The 21,788-nt window shown below is 37.7% G+C and overlaps 1 protein-coding gene across 1 annotated transcript in view; it reads right to left on the bottom strand.

Annotated features, from left to right (window-relative positions):
* Window positions 1–21,788, bottom strand: part of SLC13A1 (solute carrier family 13 member 1) — a 38,177-nt gene that overhangs the window by 15,684 nt on the left and 705 nt on the right. Inside the window, exons 2-4 of the mRNA XM_079304628.1 lie at window positions 4,936–5,069; window positions 3,013–3,141; window positions 2,164–2,300 (exon numbers count right to left, since the gene is read on the bottom strand). Of these exons, the coding sequence (XP_079160754.1) occupies window positions 2,164–2,300; window positions 3,013–3,141; window positions 4,936–5,034 (365 nt within the window). The 5' untranslated portion in view covers window positions 5,035–5,069. The remainder of the gene's footprint in view (window positions 1–2,163; window positions 2,301–3,012; window positions 3,142–4,935; window positions 5,070–21,788) is intronic.

Consider the following 21,788-nt stretch of genomic DNA (forward strand, 5'->3'; position numbering starts at 1 on the left):
TAAAGTCACTCTTTTCATAGTAGTACACAATCTGTAAATTATTACTCTTTTTAATCCTTGCAGGTTGCATAGACATATTACTTTTCTCTGCTATTGTGCAACCTTACTGCATAGCTCAAATGACAGAAAGCCAGGATCATAGATAAATCTGGGCTGTGAAAAACCCTTAAGATCATCAAGTCCCACCATAAACATAACACTGCCATGTCCATCACTGGACTATGTCCTTAAGTGCCACATCTTCAAATACCTCCAGGGCTGATGACTCAATCACTTTCCTTGGCATCCAGTTCCAGTGCCTGACCAACCATTCAATGAAGAAATTTCTCCTATTATGCAATTTAATCCTCCTCTGGCCCAACTTGAAGCCATTTCTTCTTCCCACCTTTCACCTGGGAGAAGAGGCTGCCCTTCCCTTGGCTACAGCCTCCTTTCAGGGAGTTGTAGACAGTGATAAGGTCATCCCTGAGATGCTTTTTCTCCAGACTAAACAATCCCAGCTCCCTCAGCTGCTCTTCATAAGACTCAGGCTTATGAAGCTTCAGACCCTTCACCAGTTTCATTGTCCTTCTCTGGACTTGCACCAGCACCTCAATGTCTTTCTTGTAGTGAGGGGCCCAGAACTGAACACAGGATTTGAGGTGCAGCCTCACCAGTGTCAAGTACTGGACACCATCCCTGTCCTGGTCCCGCTGGCCATATATTTCTGATACGCATCAATTTCTGCACAGGAATATGTAATGCAGAATCCAGAATCCCTTGCTATTTTGCTGTCACTGCTGCCCCTTTATGCCCTCTGGTGCAGAGGTGTCGTGTAGGGATATCTCTGCAGAGCTGGGTGAGGCTGCAGAGTGCACACAGGGTGTGCTGCCAGCAGCTGGGCAGGTGCAGAGAGCGCCGTGCCTGCCGTGGGCACAGCTCGTGAGCAGCAGATGCTGAGAGGTGGGCAGATCCTCTCCTTCACTGATCACCATCCCTTTGTCATCATCAGGAAATGTGATAGATTAAAGGATGCTTCCTCAGGGTTGTAACTCTGTGGAGTTGCTTTAGGTATGCTCAGATGCTGGCTTCAGGTTTGACTGTTCACAGCAATGTTCAGCTTAGCACAGCACAGCATCCACTTGTGTTCTCCCTTTCAACACTTCAGCTAAAAGATGAGAATTTAGGAGTGCTCAAAAGACACCTGAAATAACTAAATCTGCATAGCACAAGAATACAGCTTAAGATAACAGGAGGCAGTAGAACAAAACATAAGGATAATTTTTTCCCAACAGAAAGCTACCAGCTATCAAAAGAGGCAGAACTAAATCAAAAGACATGTGAGATTTAAAATTAGGTCAGTCAAATTACTGAGGAATAGAAATAATACAGAATTCCTATGAAGTGTCATTAGTTAAATCATTTAAGAGGCATCATTTTTTAGACCTGGGGTTTCTGGTTTTCTGACCATTTGATTCCTTTCTGCTTCCTTGCAAAGAGTCATGAGCATGGCATATTCTGGGAAGCTAAACTTGCTCCACAGATCTTATGTGCAGCCTTATTGGTGCCTCTGTCAGCCTAAACCTTTTCTGCAACTTTGTAAAGCAAGCAAAGAAAGATTTTTCACTTCCTAAGATATATGTTGAGAGTGAGTAAGCAGAGAGTGTGATTTCCCTTTTTTTTTCATATGTAGACAAAGGAAAACTCTTTAAGTAAAGACATTGTGTTAATGTGTTTTTCCTGCCCTACTGCCTGCTTAGCTTTATGATTCTTTTTCCCCCCTCACTCTGTACTTGAACTCTTTTTATATGTTTGGGAATGTCCATATTTTTGAAAACACTATTGAAATAAAAAAATTCAGCATTTTATGCTGTAGGCATTGGGTGGGAATGTTCCAAAGACCATCAAAAAATGGAACCCTTATATTATTCACAAACTAATCATACTTTTTGTTCAGAAGGATCCTTATTATGAACAGTAGCATGCAGTGAACTTTCAATTATGATTTCAGCAGAATATTAAAGTGTCACCTGCAAATCATTCATATAAATTTAAATATCTACTTTGTCTGAGTAGAAAAGAAAGGCTGAATTTCTACTGTAGAAAAAGCAGTAGGCAATTATTTCTGGATTACATAGCTTTCCACAAGTATTATTGTCCTTCAAGACATTGTTTAGCACATACCATGCAGGGTTGACACCCACCAGCATCACCATTTTTAAAGCCACTCTTTTGTGAAGATTCCATTTTTCTATTGATGTTGCCAAACAAATTACTCCAATCAGCAGCAGATGAAAATCTTTAAAATAAGCAGATGCTACCTGAAACAAAATTAAAAAAAAAACAAAACTAAAAAGGAAAATAAACTCATTTTTTAAATTAAATTAAATAGTTAATTTCTTTTAATGAAAAAATCAGTAATATTATATTTATAATAAACTTTTAAGTTCATTGGAACTGTTAATTTCATTTAACCAAGTGATTCAAGAATAAATGCACTAAAGTGCTTAAATTTAAAACAAAATAAAAAATAAAGCTTAGGATAGAACAACCTAAAAACATCAGCCACATCTCACATGCATACTAAATCAGTAATTAAATGTTGTTTTTGTTATTTTTTTAATCTAGCCAACAGGTAAAATAATAACTTTAAGCACAGACTTAGATTATGATTATCTGTAATTGCATCTCTTTGGCACAAAGGTGTAGATTCATCAGTTTGCACATGGGGTCATTATTGTAACATTTTGTCTCTGTAATATTAAGAATATTTCATAACTATCTAGCATTTTCCCAACAACTGGTATCTAAACACTGAGCCACAATCTAGAAGAAATTATTAATTTAATTATTAAAGAAATGTGAACGAATCCTGAAGAAAAAACACATAAGCAAGTCTTGAGGCAGAACTATTGCAACTGGCACTCAGCAAATCCATGGATTTGCCTGACACATTTCAACATTATGTGTTTCATTCTTTGGAGTTTTGGTTCCTGATATGCACACTATAAAGCAGAGACAAATAAAGGTTACCTGCTTAGATGACATTATACCAAACAATGGGAACATAAAGGCAGGGAGCAAAGCTGAAACAGCCAGAGGCAATGCTTCTGTGAGCCAAAAAATGGCAACTACAAACAATGTGTATGCACATTCTGCTTCCTAAAATACAAAAAGCACCAATATGAATATGAGATGATCACCCGGGGAAAAAAACCCCACAATTCAAAAAGTAAAGCTTCTTCACTAGAGAGATTCCCCACACCTGAAAAAGTATGAGTCAAAGGACCTGTATTTAGGGTAGTTACTGTGTGCTACTGACAATCCTGCTGAGATATGAAACACAGCCAGTAAAATAGGTGTAGAGAGTTTTTTCTAAGAGATAGTAAAATTCTTTAAATTCTATCACTCAGGAAAGGTGGGAAAAAAGTCAGCTGCCTATTCCTTCAAGGACAATTAATTATCTAGGTCATTCTGGAGCATTCTCAGGCTATGAATTCCTATAAATCAAAAACTTCTGCCTCTGTAAGCAAACCTTTAAGACTCGAGGAGTATTCACAGTCAATAATTGATGAAATATTTTCTCTCCTGAAGTTCTGTCATCGTAGCAGTAAGGCAAGGATATCATCTAACAAAAAAATCTATTGTGCAAGACTGACAAGAAACACAGCTGTAGTTTTTAAGACTTGTAATTTTAGCAAGTATCTTTTGTTTCAATAAAACCAGGAGGTTTTTTCCTTTTTTTCTTTATTTTTCCCCTTTTTCAATCTTTTTTTTTTTTTCTCCCAGGAGAATCATTTTCAGTGCTGCCTGTAAAATGCAGCCCCAGACAAATGAGGTGAAGTAAACCTAGTTTCTTCCAGAGTATTAGAAATCTCTTTTGTGTAGTTTTTAATTTATATTTCTGCTTTTAAGGAAAATAGTTGGAACTCTTAGTGTCCCTAGTCAGGGTATGAAATTACTCAACAGCAGCAGAGATGGTTTGTACTGGGAAAGAAACAGCTTAATGATGTGGCTCTTGGAACCTTTGACTGGAAAACAACAATATTAAACCTAAGTCAGTCAGCTGTGACTATCATTTATTTTGGGGAAGAAATTTTTGTTATGTATGAAACAACTTTACAATATCCATTCACCTGGGAAATGTTCATCTCACTTAAGTCCTATCACATTAAGAGTTTCCCATAATTTTCCTCTTAGAAAGGAAACTGGACTATTAGAACTGTGATGTGAGCATGAAGCACATTGCTCTGTAACCATCATCTAACTGTGACACAAGGACTTCTGAACCAAATTTTCACCCATGTTCATACATGCCATGTATAATGCACACATGGTAACACAGCACAGAATTCCATTTCGTTCTGCTGGCATCAGAGCTGTACCAAATAGAGTCACTAATGGCATTGTTAGACAGCTGTTTCATCAGCTTGGAATTGTTGCAAGAGTTAGTAAATGCCAGAATTTATTTCATGCAAAATATAACTATGATGTCCTGCCATAGATTTTGCTCTATTTAGGAACCAGAGGGAATTTGTCAAATTTCAGTTATTTCCTATCAGACAACACAAAATGTGATGAACCTAAAATCCTTCATTAAATAAAAAATAATTGCAGCTCTTTTCCTGACAATTCATCTCCACTGTCAATCATATAGAGCTCTTTTTAAAAGAATCCAGAAAGTAATGAGAACATATTTTCAATGTAGTCCAGATGTTGTTAGAAAACAAATATGTGATTCAGAGTTTCATGCACCTAGTACAGAATTTTATGTCTTCTCTACATTTCTGTGAAAATACACTGAGTTGACAAAAAAATAATTGCAATATAAACATTGTTCATTTAAGATCCCTTCCAACTCAAACTATCTCTGATTCTGTTAATCTGAAAAGGTCTGGGAATCTCAGTCTTTACATACAGGTGCAAAATAATTATCTCTCCAAGTAGGTCACTTACTTTGGTTTTGATGATAAGTGGAAGTGGAAGTAAAAGCAGTGGGGTGAGGACAATGAGCAGAAACCTTCGGTAAGCCAGGAGGTAACTAAGAATCTTCATGGTTGTTGGCTGTTAGATGAACTTCCCTGAAGAAACTGCCAAAAAGAAGTCTGGCTTTAAATAGCTGACTCTGATTAATATTTTTCCAAGCTATCACCTTTAGCCATTGCTAAAGCAAGCCAGTAAAGGAAGTTAAAATTAAATCTGGGTCTTTATTGTTTTAGTGAGTTTATTAACAGTAGGTTGATAAGATAGGTGCTCGCCTTAAACCAAGCCTAGATGTCAGCCCTCTCAGGACTTTCTCTCCCTGCCCTTCCTCATAACAAGTTTATGTAATTACAATAGGTTTTAGACAGCTGAAAAAATAAAAACTTCAGATGCTCTCCAATCACTGTTAACTTCCATAGGAAGTCAAAACATATAACATAGATAAAACATATGTTCAAAACCAGTTGGGGTATTTACGTGAAATCATAAGCAAGACAATTTTATTGAACAGGATTAAAAATTCTTCATCTTCTCCACCTATAGCAATATTCAAAACTTCCTAGAACAAGATCTGGAGCAACCTGACCTGAACTTTGTTCTGCTTTGAGTAAAAGGTTGGACTAGACGACTTGCAGCAGTCCCTTTCAGCCTCAGCCCTTCTGTTGCTTTTATGTCTAGAATCTAAAGCATATGAGAAAAACAGGGACTTTTTCTTTCTCTTGCCAGGCAAGGAAGAGCTCATATTTTTTTCTCATCCAGAAAAAAAAGAAGAGTCTTTTTTTATGTACTTCATATAAAGTTTTGAGGAAGTCTAAGAGTAGGGGACTTTTTGAGACAAAAGTAAAAATAAATAAATCCTTTGGCCTGAATTTTCCTCTTTTTCAATAAAAAGAAAACTTGGTACTGTCTTTGTAATACAACAAAATAGCATCAAATGAAGGACAGGAAAGGAAAGGAAAGAAGCTTGTACACTGTGTGTGGGTGAAGATCAAAAGGGGGAAGAACACATTGTTTTGTGCTCGGGATCTTACATGAAGCAGAAAATCGGAAGAGGAGACAGATGGTGCAGTGTTTGAGCTGCCATCAGAACTGTCCAAAGGACAGGCAATAAAGGTAGAATTTTGCTATCCATATAACCTTTTGATTATAAGAATCCCATGTGCCAAGGTGCAGCCAAAGCAAGTGATCAGATTGTCAGCGTTGAGTACACACTTCTGGTTTCAGGAAGGCAGGACTTTGCTATGGGAAAGCAGTATCTCATATCTAACTGTCAGAAAGCAATTGACTGAAAACCCAAAGGTGGGAAATCAACTAGAGAAAGTATAATGAAATAACAGCCTTGCTACTGGGGAATGGGGAAAACAGCTTTGACACAGCCTAGGGAGATGAGACTGAGACTTCCTGGGAAGATAATGTAAGGGATTAAAGATGTTCAAGTGAACTGGTAACATTTGAAAGGGGCTGTTCTAAATATATAAAGACAAACTTGTTTAAAGAATTCAGAGACAGAATTAAGAAATTTTCAAATATCCAAAAATGAAAAGAGAATTGTGTGAGATCTGAAAAAAACCTGTGCTATAAAGGAATAACAAACATTAGACAGATAAATTCAGAAGATCATGATATGAAATATATTTCAGCTGGAGAAGTCACGGAAAGTTTCTATTAAAGTATCAGAACTAAATGGAAATGAGAGGAGATTGATTTAGTAGGCAAAAAGGAAGACAGACTCCAGGCAGGGATGGAGTATTCAACACTTACTTTCCTTGAGTCTTCACAGAGGTTTTAATATGAAAAATTGAACACACTATGTGGGTGTAGTAAATACTTAGATTTAATATGAGTGTTCAAGTCAACAGTTCCAGATGAAATTCACACATAATTCATGGGTGATAATTCATACAGTAACCTGAGAACTATTTTAGAATATATTTCAATGTATTTTGTTATGCCAAATATTTGAAAAACTTTGGAGTATTACAAGTTTCTAGAAAACTGATCAGACATAAATAATAAATTGAAATTAAATGTGTCACATGAACTCAATTTAGTTTTCTCTTTTCTTGGAGCAATTCACTTAGTGACCTAAAGAGTGAAGTATATGCATTTTATTTTACTTCAATAAACTTTTCAGATGAACTAAGAGCAAGTCAAAGGTAAACATAGAAGAAATGCTCTAGGGGGAATTATGCCTGTGTGTACAAATTTTTAAAAAGTTGTTCTTGAAAAGCAGTTTCAATTGTTTTGGATTCATACTTTGAATGTATTTCAAATGGAATCCTCGAGAGGTCTATTCTGCTTAGTTTTCTATCCCATATTTTTACTTCAATAAACTAGTAATCAGCAGAACAAATATAATACCTCCTATCTGATACTAAACCATAAAATGTGGGGTTTTTTTCAGCATTCTTAGACAATCACTGTTATAGCAAAATGCTGTGTGGAAATAGAAATCCAGAACAAAGGAGAAAAGAGACTTCCAAAACTGATTAAAATAAAATATTGCCAATGAAGAGAAGAATTGTCCTGCATAATCAACACTGAAATTCTCAAACCTGTCTGCAGGTCCCTGGTCAGCTATCAGAGATTGTCAGAGCAGAACAAGGAGCTCCACTCCAAACTTATGCTGAGACACTTCTGAACAGTCAAGCTTCTACAGGTAACCTGAGAATGGATTGATAGACAGATGCTCAGGGAAAGAATTAATGTGGACTAAATTTAATGGTGGAGAGCTGAAGCCTTTCTGAAAGAATGGAATCTGGGACAGAACTTTCCTTACAGGCAGAAAGAAGGAACAAGAGAGGATATGCAATCCTGTTTACCAGAGCTTTAAAGATACAGCTCTGCATGTGAAGACAAAAGTGGTTTTAAAGTGATTTGAGGTGTTACTGAACAATTATGAAAAAATACTATAAATTCAATTTGAAAAATAAGGCATATTTGCAACACTGGAAAAAATTTAAAAGAGGCAGAGTTTCTAAGGAGAAAGAGTATTTGTAGTTATGCTACCCAGTGTTAGCTGATCTGGGTCAGTATTGATCCCTTAATCTCTAGCTTTCTTGGAAAGCTTAGTTTATTTTTGTTATGTCTTGAGTTAACTCGTGTATTTTCTCAGTAGTTGAATTTTCTGTTTCATTTTTTCAGACCTCAGAAAAGCCTGTAGGAATGGTCCTTTTATGCAGAGGTATAGCTGTACTTGCAGTTTGTTTGAGGACTGCTATTTCTCTTTGATCCTTGAAGGCCTCGTGTGCTCCAAAACACAGTTGTGTGGGACAACAAAGCAGAAGTGCTTGAGAAAGAGGAAAGAAAAACTCACGTTGTTCTAAAAGCTCATTTTTCAATAAAACAAAAGAGGATCTTGTATGAGAGATCCATGGGGGAATGAGATAGAAAGAGGGGCATCATCACACCCCAACAGATACAATGAGACAGAAGTCACATTCCCACTGCTCAGCAGACAAAGAAAAATAAACTTTCCTGGGTACTATGAGATTCTGTAGAATGCACATCCCAGGACTTGCAGTCACTCTCTTGAGTGATCCAGCAGACCTGTTCTGACTGAAGCCCTGAGCTATAAACTGCTGCACAGATCTAGCAGCATTAGTTCATGCAGTCCCTTAGGCCACTCCAGACAGGACCAGGTGGGAGAAATGTTCTGTGTCCTAGTGCCAGAAGCATGACTCCACTGGAGTCTCTGGCAGAAGGCACCTGCAGACACACCAGCAGTGCTGAGGGTGCTGCAGCCAGGGCTAAAGGGAAATCTGCTCAAAGACCCAGGCACAACTCATGAGTGATGTGGAAAAACTGGGATATCTATTCTATGTCCCAAGGACATTTAATTTTTGGGGAAAATAAAATGCAATTTGATTTGCATATTATAGGAAGTACTACATCAAGAAACACCTGAAGCAAAGGAGAATGAGCCTTGCAAAGAGGCAGAGAAGCACCACGATGACTCAACATGAGCCAACAATTCAACACTATCTCTTGTGTCCAAACACCACGACACATAAAGGCCAAGTCTTGCATAAAACAACCCCATGGATGTTTTCTGAATGCTTTACAGGGGTCATCCACAGACTAAGAGAATCATATCTGTATATATATGTATCACACGACAAGAAAGAGAGTTGTGCTTGGTATGGTTGTATTGGATAGCGTAAAACTTGAGCATGGACTTTAGCAAGGACTAGGGGCTAGAGATTGAGCTGGGATGGATGGATTTTGTTCATGGCAGTCTGTCATGGTGCTGGTTTGGACCATGTGATGTTTTGAAAATGTGACTGAAAATGTAGATAGCAGGCCCATGTTTTGGTAATTGCTGAGAAGTCCTTCCATGGCATCAAGATATTCCCACTCTGCCTCCCAGTGAGTTGGCTGAGGGTGTGCAAGAGGTTAGGAGAGTACACAACAAAGGTAACAGACTAAACAGGATATTTTCTGCCATATAAAACCAGGTTTAACAATAAAAACTGAGGGGGGGAGGTATTTTGGGATGAGAGACATTGCTCAGAGCCTGGCTGGGGATTGACCTATTTGCTGGAGGTGGTCAGTGTTTACTTTTGTATTAATTTTTTATTCCATTTTATTATTCCTCTTTATTTTAGTTATTAAATATTTTTAACCCAAAAACTTTCTCACCTTTGCTCTTCCTATTGTCTCTCCTGTCTCTCACTGGAGTCAGAGCAGCTGAGTATCTACGTGATGCTGAGCTGATGAACCGAGTCAACCCACCACACCTTGTCAATGGCCTTGTAAGTTAGTGTCTCTTTATCTCAAAATGCAGTTAGAAACCTTTTGATTATCACAGACAATATGGTAATATTACCAGACATTTCTGTTTCTACACTACAGAACAACTGATAAAGTTCTCTTTGAAAGAGATCATTGACACTTTTTGGAGAAGCAGTTTGCAAAAAAACAGATTAAATCAATTTTCATCATGTGATGAGAGAAGAAACACATTTTATTCCTACATTCAATCTCTATCTCTGAATGGAAAGACTCTGATGTGTTGAATACACTTCCACACTCGCTACTGCATAAAAGCAAACAAACTGAAAAGAAACAAAATCCAATCACTTAACATTGAAAATTTTAATGAGTAAGAAGTTCACTATTCATTGTAAACATGTTTCTTTTCACTTTGAATAGAAAGCCACTGTACATAAAGGACCTTGGGGTCATGACTTTTCAAGATGACCTGTACTTAGAGCCATTTTCTTTGAATCAGTTCAAATGCTTCAGTTCAAGTGCTTCAGAAATCCCTATACATTCTCCCAGGTTTCTGAAGCAAAACATTCTCTTCCAATGATAGCACAGAGGTTCTCCAATATAAAATCAGAACACAAATCTTAAAACATTTATAGGCCTAATTTATAATTTAACAGTTTTTTTGCCTCCTTCAAATGTGGCTCCATGTTTATTCTTGTTGAATGATGTGTAGTTGGTGCTGTGTGAACCCAAGGCTACCAAAATCTTTAACCTGCAGAGATCTGCATGGGCAAGCCTTCTTACCAGAAGAGACACTCTCACAGCCTGGGAGAGTTCACTGGAAATGTGCACATTCTTCATGAAAGGAAGAGAGTTGACACAGATTTGTAAGACTTCATTTCATGAAGGGCTAATAATATTCCTTAAACTTACAAAACACAAGCTTGCTAATGAATTTCAAAGTGTATATCTGAAAATAGTCCACAATTGTCAGAAAATCATCTGAGCTGCAAAAAAAACTAGGTATCCTCTGATAAAACACCATACTATACTATTGATTTTAATCATTTTGGAGAAGGAATTTTGTTTTAAAATTAGTAAGATATAACTCCCAGATAATGGTTTCAATTTTTGGAAGGCTATACATTCAAGGCAGCTCAGATGAGCTTTGAAAAGCCCAATCTAGCAAAAGATATCCCTGCCCACAGCAGGAGATGGACTTGATATTCTTTAAAGGTCCTTTCCAACCCAAACTAATCTATGTTTGCTCTTCTACAGAGAGCAAAAGCAGCAGGAAGAAATTCTGTTGACAACAGCACTATAAAAGGTGTCCTTGTTTGCAGGGGGTTTCCTTCATGACAGCAAAATCTTTTATGTGAATTCTATCAAATAAACGTTTATTCTATCAAACAAAATGCAAGTCAGTACTACCATAATGATGTCTGTTGAGACACAACATGAGAAAGAAAAATATTTAAATCTTTTCCCCAATTGTTTCCTAGTTTTTTCATTTTTAATTATTCCAGGTGATGACAGATAATTGGAAGTGGTAGAATTATACTCATCATAATTGATGTTGTCTGTGTGTGATGATGACAGGCTAATGTCATCAACCATGCTGGCTTTTATCTAAGATGTTTCATCACTTGTGTTACTGTTGAGAAAAGATGTTAATTAGCAAAACCATTAACTATTATGCTTGACTTAGAGCAAAGTTCCAATTCACTTCCTTGGAGACATTTATTCTGGTGAAATACAAAACAGAATAAAGGTAGTTTGTGAAAATTATGTAGGAACTTTTAATTGATAGAAGCAACTATATGAAATTTCTCAGTGGCATAATTATTCTAAACACATAATTCCTAGATTTAATCTTACTTTTTTTTTTTTAATTACTAATGATTTCAACAGTTTGCTTTCTTTCAGTAAAATACATTTATATTTCCATTTTATCAATACACTTTGTAAGTTCTCACATTTTTTCCGCAGGTGATATTTTGTAAATCAAGTTTCTGCATAATTTTATCTTCTGGAGATTTTTATAATTCTTTATTAGATCTTCTCCCACCTTGACCCAAAACTTCACATTAATATTTTGTTGTTCTGAATAGTATTTGTTTGTCATAAATGTTCACATGTAAAAAAAAAAAAACAAAACCAAAACTAAAAATACTATCACAGAAATTGTCTGAGGGAGTAATAGAGCGGCAGAAAAAAAATCACCTGAAAAATTATTTTTGAAAAAGTCATGAGATGAAAAGTGCAAAGTCTCTCATATCCACAGAATTAATCTGCACAAATTGGCATGCATCCTTCTTAATTTAGATAAGTTGGTTTCATTGAGTTGGGGAGCAATCCCCTTAAAGATTTAGGCAACATGAGACTTATATGCCATGTTGCAAGTGTTGGTTTTTTTCTTGCAATAAAATGATTTCTTGTGGGATGCAAGATCAGCCTCCTAACGAGAGTATATTTGTATCTGTCATTTAATCAACAGTAAAGGAAAACATATTCCAGTGAGTAAAGACTAAAACTCAGATGTGAAATCACACTAAAAATCCCACTTTGATTTCTGTAATATGTTTATTAAATTAATACAGAAGACAAAAAGATTAATCAGTAATTGCTTAACCATTAATATTTTCCTTTAAAATAGACCAAGCTCAGAGATCAGGTCCAGAGTTGCACTGAACAATATGTTAGAGCTCTTCTAATTTGTTTCATTTGTATTTGATTCAGTATAAAACTCTAACAGCATGGGAACTTGCACTATCCCCCTCTCCTTTATTCTGATATAATTACCTTTTTCAGGTTCAAAGAAATTAATAATGTATGGCCATGCCATTTTTGTGGAAAGAATAGAATTCTTAATTGAACTTAAGAGGATGTATAAAATATGCATAAATATGCTATTACTTTGTTATTAGATGTAATTCTGAGCCTCCCAGGTCCCTGGAGTGCCCTGGTTCCACGTGAGGCTGAGCCCCCAGCATTGATGGGCTCATGCAAGTTTACATCAGTGGTGGGCAAGGCCTCCCCAACAAGTGACTTCAACAAAAATTAAGGAGATGCATTTGCAACACGCCAGCTACTGGGCTGGTGTAGTAGATATGAAGGAGGAATAAATGACCATAGATTATTTCATATCAGTGAGAGCAATGCACAGGAACTTGCTCAGATTCCCAGCAGCTGCTCCCAAAGCCAGTATCAGCTGAACAATTTAATTTTGGAAACACATCATGCCTTAGAAATAAGTGTTCCTCCTCTCTCAATTTTCTAACATGGTAGAGTTTTTTTGTTTTAATCTAGATTTGATCTGATTAAAAACAGAAGTAAGTTTGCATATTAACAGCTCCTGTGACCTGGAAACACACAGCCTTTGCCAGCCCTACTGACCCATTTGCCTGAAGGATCTGCTTACATCTGGGAAGTCAAAACACCAGATACAGTGGGTGTGAATCAGGAAGAAAGTGGCAAAATACTTAATGGGTCACAAAAACTTAAGCTTCCTCTATGTCTTATAAACTAACAGCATTTTTTTTCAAAAATACAAAAGGCTTCACTTGCTCAGAAAAACATGAAGGACAAAGGGGAGAGAGACACAACACCACAAATATGTAAAGTATGGCAATCTGGAATTCCTTACTGAAATTGGTTATAGGGACATTAATCACTGTCCCCTTTAACCTGGCTTCAGGTCATTACTTCTATTCTTAATCTTTGCAAAGATTAACAACTAGCCAATTTACATATATATAGCTCTGTAAAAGATTTACAGGTTCAAATGGTAGGAAAGAGATATCCTGGCAAACTTCCTATCTTCACAGTTCTTCCAAATCAAATCCCAGTATATGTTCCCTTCCCTACCATCCCTCTCCCTCGAAAGAAAATTAAATTCATTCAACAATAGTGGAACAACAACCAAAAAGAGAACAAAAAAAAATTGTATTTTATTCTGACTTTTTCAGAACAGGGTCATTTCTTTTTTTCTAAAACATATCCTTCATGATTATAACTTTACTTATTAAGAAGGCAGAAGAACATAGTTCAGGGTAAAAGATGTTTTTGTGTACTGCTGGGTAGCAGGGCACAGCAGCTCTGGACTCCCAAGGGCTGGATTCTTAACAGAGAAAACTGAACAAAAGTAGCTCAAATTAGCTTCTCAGCCAACTCTTGGACACACTTTAAACAAACTGTCTGCATTTCAGCAAAATTATCCTTTCCTTTTACTTTACACTGATGTGTGACACAGTAACTTTGATGTAAAAAAAAAAAAAAAAACCCATCTATAACACTCCTAGTCAACTTCCCTTTCACTATAAAAACTGCTTTCTACCTGATTCAGCAGCTTAAGATCTCTATAGAAACCATTATTTATCAATGCAGAGGAGATACTTCTTGAAAACAACTTACATTCCCAGCTGTGGTGCTCAGGGCCAAACTGATACAGAACCAACTGTTTGGGCTCTGTTTCAACCCCTGATGAGGACAATACAACTCCCTTTTTCTGTCTCCAGTAATGAAACAGGCACAACTCAATGCTGGCTGATCCCAAACATCAGCTTTTCCTGTGGGACAACATCACCAGGCTCGTTGCTTTCCCCTGAGAAGAGGCTGGTTAACAGCCACATTGGCAAGCAGGCACATTGCTCTGCTTGCCCAGAGGTGCCAGTGGGGAGCAGAGGCCAGCTCTGCAGCCCTGGTCCAGCTTGACTTTCAAAACCAGACCAGTCTCTCCTGGCTGCTGAGGTCAAGGCAGTGTGAAATAGAGATTTCTGCTGTGTGTGTTAACAGCTCCCATTTCACTTGTGCACTAGCTATGTAGTAGGTGCTAGTATAGTAGGTGCTGCTAACCCACTGCAGCCAAGAATGAAGAGTGGTCATGATGTCTCTTAAAAGATAAATATGTTGTGTGGCTGTGTAGATAAACACCACTTTCCCCAGGTATTCTGAACAATGAAAATGGGAGGTTAATGAGAATTTCTGACAGATTCTGAAAACTCTCCTGGCTACTTAAGCAGTCTGCAAATTCCTCTGTCACAAGGTTCAATGCCTCCACATTCCTTTGCAGAGTGTCAGGGTGATCTAACAACAGGAAACCTGCTGTTGCTGGTTGCAGAGAAACCAAGGAGACAGATAATCTGTATTATAACAATTTGGTCTTCAGCCAAGCTCAGGTCAGTATTGGTGGGGCCAGGGAATACCCTGATCTCTGCTGGGCAATGAGACTGCAAGCTTCTCACAGTGTTCAAGTGTCCTCTGTAAACTGCTTTCTTGTAAGTCTCCTCAAACATAACTGAGTGGCTTGAAAGCTCTAAAAATAAACAAACAAACAAACCCTAAACCAAATAGGCTTTATTATAATATAAAGTGGGTAGGCTAACATTTTAAATAGGAAAAACATCAACTACTTAGTATACCAGGAAAATTAAATAAATAAATATTACCTTTTTACTTGGACCTCTCAAACTGCAAAACAGTCCTTAATCTGACATTGGTTTAGCTAGTTTTGTGGCTTCCTGACCAGAGCAAATTCTGCACAACCCTCTGATGTGGACAGTTTTCCCTCTGTCCCTGTCAGGGCTGGCCAGCTGTTCTGTGCTCTTTGCAGCAGTTCCCATCTCTGTGCCCTGATCCTTTGTTCACCCTCCCTGACAGCTCTTGAACCTGCCCAGGCCCTCAGCACACCCCCCTCAAGAACAAATGCCCCCATCTTGCCTTCTTTCCACATGGCTGAGCCAATTAAATTTCTATTTAAGTGATCAGCATGAATACATCTGTAGCAACAAATCAGGTGTTAAATCTGCCTGGCTCAAAATTTCTCAGCTGTGTGGACCAGCTGGCTTTTGGTGGCCAGGGCTGTGGGTAAGATTAATCAGGCCTGCTGCTCAGCCTTGGAGGCAAAGGGAACTGAGATGTGCACAGCCTCATTAAAATCCATTAATTCTGTTAATATCTTCTTCACCTGTCTTGTCTCTTGACAGGCACACAGCAAATTCAGCAAACCCAGGCACTGCCACATTTTGGTCACCTCAGCTTTGCACCCTGGCTGCCTTCTCCAAGGCTGAGGTGACACGTCAGCCCTGTTCCCTGAAAACACACTGCAGGAGAGCTGATAGCATCCCCTGAGCCTCAATGGCATCATCAAACTTTAGGAGAGGCACACACAGACTTGTGGAGGAAGTCGGGGGGTATTGTGGAAATGGCCACTGCAATTAAGGCCCATATCTTAGAAAAAAAAAAAAAAAACCCAATCAAAACTCACAATCAGAATAGACTAGCTGCAAAACAACATTCTTGTTAAGTCCATACCTACTGTTATCAGTACTGTAAGCAATGGACTGTAAGCAATGGGTCTATAAACACAATAATTACTGAGGAAACTCCTTACCTAATGCAATTTAACATTGACTAATCTCTAGCTGAACATACTTGGTTTACAGCTAGTGACTAATGTGGTACAAACAGTGGCTGTGTCAAATTCTGGCAGGGAGGTGAGTTATACCTTAGTATAACTCAAAAAACACGTTTCACTTTTCTTGGAGTTTCAAAAGTCTTAATACAAGATTCCCTAATTTCCTACTAGTTCACATAATTGTAACTAACTTTGAATTAATATTATTTTTGACAAGATTTCTTTTTGAAGTTTTTTTCATTGTTTGCCGTAGCATGATTTGATGAAAGTTTCTCACAGAAAACAGGCTATCAATACATTGGAGTAGAACTATATTTTATAGAAAAACATTTGTAACATAAGTGTGTGCCAAATTCAAACTTACAACAAAGCAACAAGAACAAGTACTTTTAATACTCAAAATTTCTCATAAGCCCTGCTGTTGCAAAGATCAGTAGAATTCTAAAGGTAGTAAACTTTCAAACCTTTATAAGTATGTAAGATCACTTAGAGAGGATTTGCTAGGATTATTTAGGGGTTACACAGATCACTGATAGCACATAAAAGGAAAGATTTCTTTGTTAAAAATTCTCAGTAATCCTCACTAAGATATATTTTTGTGCATCTTATCACACCCCGAAGGAAGGAAAGAAGAAGTTTTTTTTTGTTGTTGTTTTTTTTGGTTTTTGTTTTTTTTTTTTGCAGGGGAGGGAATAGTGGGGAGGGGAAGTACCTTGTTTGTTTGCATCTCTTTTGCTAAAGATTCTGAATTATTACTACTATATTTTTAAAGCTCATATATATCCAAGGAGTACATCAGTCATCTGTTAGCCACTGTTTACCACAAGCTTACTAGAATATCCACCAAAACCAAACAAAAAAGATGCCAAATACAATCAAAGCAAGCCCATTTAGAATGTGAATGACTATTCATGGTATTCATCCAGCTGTAATTATTACATATATTCAGCTTTCCTGTCTCTGGACAATGGAGCCGAGCCTTTTTTGCAGTACCAGAAGCAACTTTTTCACGGGAAGAATTAAGTTTTCCAGTGTTTCCTTTCTTTATTTCATTTTTGGTATGCCCTGTCATTTCTGTCTCTCTGCTCTCTCTTTTCTTTGCTTCTCAGTGGACTTGCTGGCAGACTAAACTACAGAAAAAATCTGGCAGGCTAGACTATAGAAAAAATTTAATTAAAAATGGTTCCTTTCCCTGCTTAACAGGACAGAATTCTCACAATTAATTTCACCACAGTGAGAATTTTGTCACAGCCAGGCAAAGAGTATTACTTCAGGAGAAGGGAAAAGTTTTCAACACTGACTTTTCAAAGGACTCTGCTTCAGTGACTTGTTGAAAATATCCAGGCTTCACAAAAATTAAATGGTCTGTCATTTGTCTCTAATCTAGCAACAAAAATGCTAATGACTTTAATTCATTCTTCAGATAATGAAATATAACAATTAGTATTGCTATCTTGAGATTCTAATGTTTACCTGACTTGAGAGATTACTTGTCTAAAGGGTGAAGGAGAAGGAAAACCTTCTCCTGCAGGAAGAATAAGGGATTAAATGTCTGACCTTTTCCACTTTGAACATTCAAAAATTATTTTGAATATGGACCTGTTTACAGAGCTTCTCCTGTATTTTCAGCTCATATACAATTAAAAAGTTATAGTTTTTCATCTCAGCAAATTGTAAAAGGAAAAAATATGTCTTAGGTGTCAAAGGATTTCATTTTCTTACAGCCAAGAAAAACTACAGTGAAAGAATTGAAGAAAATAAAATGTTCTGTACATGTGGAATTGTAAAAATTGTTCCTAACACCAAAACTAATGAGATAGTAGAGAAGATGTTCAGGGAAGTTCATGTGAGTGCTGCATGGAAGCAAGGTCTGAGGACAGAATAAATGGTGATTAGACTCCTCACAAGTGATGATGACACCTGCAGCTTTCACTGCACCCCTGTGTGAGTCCAGGTGCAGCAATGGCAAAGCAGAGGTGGTGTTTGTCTGGGCAACAACAGGGTGGGTGCATGGAAATTCTACCTGAACATGAGGAAAAACTTCTTTACTGTGCAGTGACCATGCAGTGGAACAGGCTGCACAGAGATATACAGATGGACAGATGCATAGCTAGCTAGAACATTTCCTATTGTTTGCTGAGCCAGTGGCTTCTATAGCAGCCTTTGGTCTACCAAAATATTCTGTAAAGTAGCCTACATATTTAACTGAAAGAATACAATTGAGGAAGAAGTTTTCACGAGGACCTTGTTTTCAGTCCAAAATTAAGGCTTTTATGCAGCTACCTCATGGGCAAGTAGTTCTTAATAGGACTACAACAGTATTGCTAGGTTTCTGCTCTAAAACTGGATTCTTTTTTAGCTCTCAAAATTAACTGTGTTAAAAAAAATGCCACATCATCTGAAAGCATGACCAACAGGAGATTATTTGGTACTTTATGTTCTTACAATCTTGATGCAATCATTAGACAAAATAGGATACAATCATGAAATAAGAGGATAGAATTTCAGTATTTGCCCATGACTTGAATATCAGAATACTTGTCCTTCCCAGATCCTTTTTAGGAATACTAGACACAAATACCCATGAGCAAAAGCAGAAAGAACTAAAATTTTGTGGAGATCTATCAAGGCTTGCTCAGCTTCTCCAGAACCAGTTAAAAAAAACTGAGGGGGGAGAAAACCATATTCTTTCATATTCAATCACAAACATGGGTGTAACTTGCTACAGATTCCTTTGATGTCTGGGAATAGATAGAAAAATTACAGTGCCATTGAACTAGGCCATAATTTCCAAATGTTGCTACCCCTTAAATACAGTTATCATTGCAAGGCACCTGACAGATTGTGTGGGCAGAGGAGGGAAGGGGGCACCACACTGTGCTGGCAGATCCCCAGTCATTACAAAAACAAGGGATGCTTGACAACTGAAAGAAATCAATGCCAATTTGCTCATAAATGGTTAGCAGAACAGCCATTACTTCACTGATTAAATCATCATCTAACTAAGAGGTAAAATTCAAAAGTTAATGGAAACTTCATATTGTTGCTATGTAAAATTATCTCCATTCTGTTTTCAAGCTGCTGTGTGTTCTGGTGAAGACCTGATTTGTCTCTCAGAGCCTGTTGCCATGGATGTGACTGAAATATCACCAGTTAAGCAATAGCCTCTATTTTCTAAACAAATAAGCAGCTTCCTTCTGCAGAGGGCTGTGAGTGGGCCTTGTGCTACTCTCAGGTGTGCATTGCACTTGCCAAATGCTTTTAAGCACAGAGCTCAGCTCTAAGCAAGCAGGTCACCTAACAGGAAGGACCAGCTAGAAGGTGTTGCCTTGTGTGGGCAGAAGGGATCTCAAGTTTCACACTGGACAGCATTTCCAAATCAGATCAGGTCAACCCTCACTTCTGCTCCTTACTGGCAAAGAGTCATTGTAAACATTGAGAAATGGAGAGAAAATATAAGTTTCAACTCAGGCCAAGCTTAAAACCAGAAGTCCAGATGGATGGCATAGCCCCATGAACAAAAATGACGAAGCAAAAGAAGCATAATATACAAATGTCATTTGTGTATTTTACCTGTGTGATGGGAGCATGGCAATTCTTTGTTTGGAGAAGATCCGGCAGGACCACCACACTGCAGAGGAGGAAAATCTGTATAATCTTCACATTAACCCCTCAGGTTTTGGGGGAGAAATGCCAATTTTATGGTCCTGGACAAACCATATGGCCTATGCAACCAGTGTACCTCAGGTATAAGCTGTAGCTTACACATGCTTATATATGACAACATGCTGCAGCATGCCAGAAAAAAAGAGGCTGCATTCTGACAAAAAGCTGCTGTTTTTATGTATACATTAAGTGATTTCCATTCATACATCAAAATTTGGAAACCCTTTCTGTATCAGAAGCTTGTATTAGGATCTGGTATGAAATGGCTACTACCACAGCACACCAGCAGAATGAAGATGCAAGGTTTCTTAAAAGAAGTATCCAATAGGAAATTAACATTGACCTTAATGTTTAAAGGGGAAAAATCATTCTTCTCCCAAGTACATTAAAACTATATTATGCAATGACAATAATGAAATTATTTCACTTAGAAGACAAATGGTAGGCATTACCTCCTCTGTTGCAAGTGCCCTCCAGGGTGCAAAGTGCTGGAGCACAGATCCTATTGCAGTTGAACTGTGCTGGCACTTTGAGATAGGAGGCCCTATAGATTACACCGTCAGACAAGCACCCAAGCTATAATTTTGATCACTATGTAACTCCTAGATATAACATAAAGAGCTGCTGGAACAAGAGACACATTGCAGAGCAGCTTAATCTGACCCTGGACGTGCAGAAGATGCATACACTCCTGATTAGACAAGGGGCAGATTTACTTAATGAGTAACATGCAATCTTACAGAATCTTTGAATTGAAACCACCAGCTATCCAGATAAAAACAGTGACCCTGCTGAAGGAGGCCCTCAGCTTTCTGATCAAATAAGTTGGTAAAAGTAACCAGATCAAGTGTTAACCAAGAGCTTCATAACAAACAGAAGATAGTAATCTGTTAGGCAAAAATCTATGTCTTTCTTAATTCTCAAGACACCAGTTTTATAAAGAGTTTCACATATCACAGTTCAGAAAAGTCATCATTAATCTTTAGCTCATTTACCCATTGCCAGAAGCATGCTTAGCCCAATAAATCCTTTCTGCCCCCTTGAACTCCAGAGTGCTACGAAAGCAATTATAGCAGAAATGAGTTTAAATTATGTCAAAACATGAGTGAACTATAAATTCCCTGATATATCCAGTAAAGAATTTTTTGTGCTATTTAAAGAATAAAAAACCAGACCAGACAAAAACCCCACCATACTAATTTATCTCCATTTAGGTATCTCTTAATCACTCACTGTTAGACCAGAGAAATTGGTAGCAGTAAGGCATTAAGGTGCAAATTCTGATATCAAAACTAATCAGTACACTGGCAAAAACTCCTGTGAAAATCTAAATCAATAAAAGCTGATGGAACTGGTCCATTCTTGCAGTATAAGTACAAATCCAAGAAAGCTCTACAAACAAAAGCAGACTGTCTATCTCAGTATTGTAATACTAATTAGTTATAAAAAGATGGATGACTTGTTGAGGGTTCGGGCCATCCTGTTCATTTGCAGTCTAAAGATACAGAATGAGAGAAGGTGTCCACATCTGGATCTTGATGCTCTCTAGTTATCTTCTGCCATAGACAGCCTTTAGAGGTGCTCATAGTAGGATATGAAGCAGAGCCCTCCTGAATTTGCCCTGGCACAGGCTGAGGCATGTGGCGACAGAAAAACACATTCCCTGAACTGGAGCTGGTTCTGCCTCTCAGGCTATCAGTAATGTTGATCCTGCCAAGGCACTTGCTATTTGCATCCTTTATATTTCCCCTTTTGACATCTATAAGATCTATAATACCTTTCCCCAGTATTGCTATAATATAAGACATCAGTGTTTGCAGCTATCTGCTTTGCTCCTCTGCCAGGATTTTATTACTCAGCAGCAGAAATGGCAGACCCAGAGAAGAACCTGCTAAACCTTTACACTGCATCTTTGGTGGAACAAGAGAGCAGAGTGGTCTTAACAGGCAGCTGAGGCACAGATATGCATGGAAGGCAGGGTAGGGACAGCAATGTCTTAAATCATGCCAGCATACTTCAGTGAAAGAGATCT

This window comes from Erithacus rubecula, assembly GCF_903797595.1.
Source record: "Erithacus rubecula genome assembly, chromosome: 4".
Classification (NCBI taxonomy): domain Eukaryota; kingdom Metazoa; phylum Chordata; class Aves; order Passeriformes; family Muscicapidae; genus Erithacus; species Erithacus rubecula.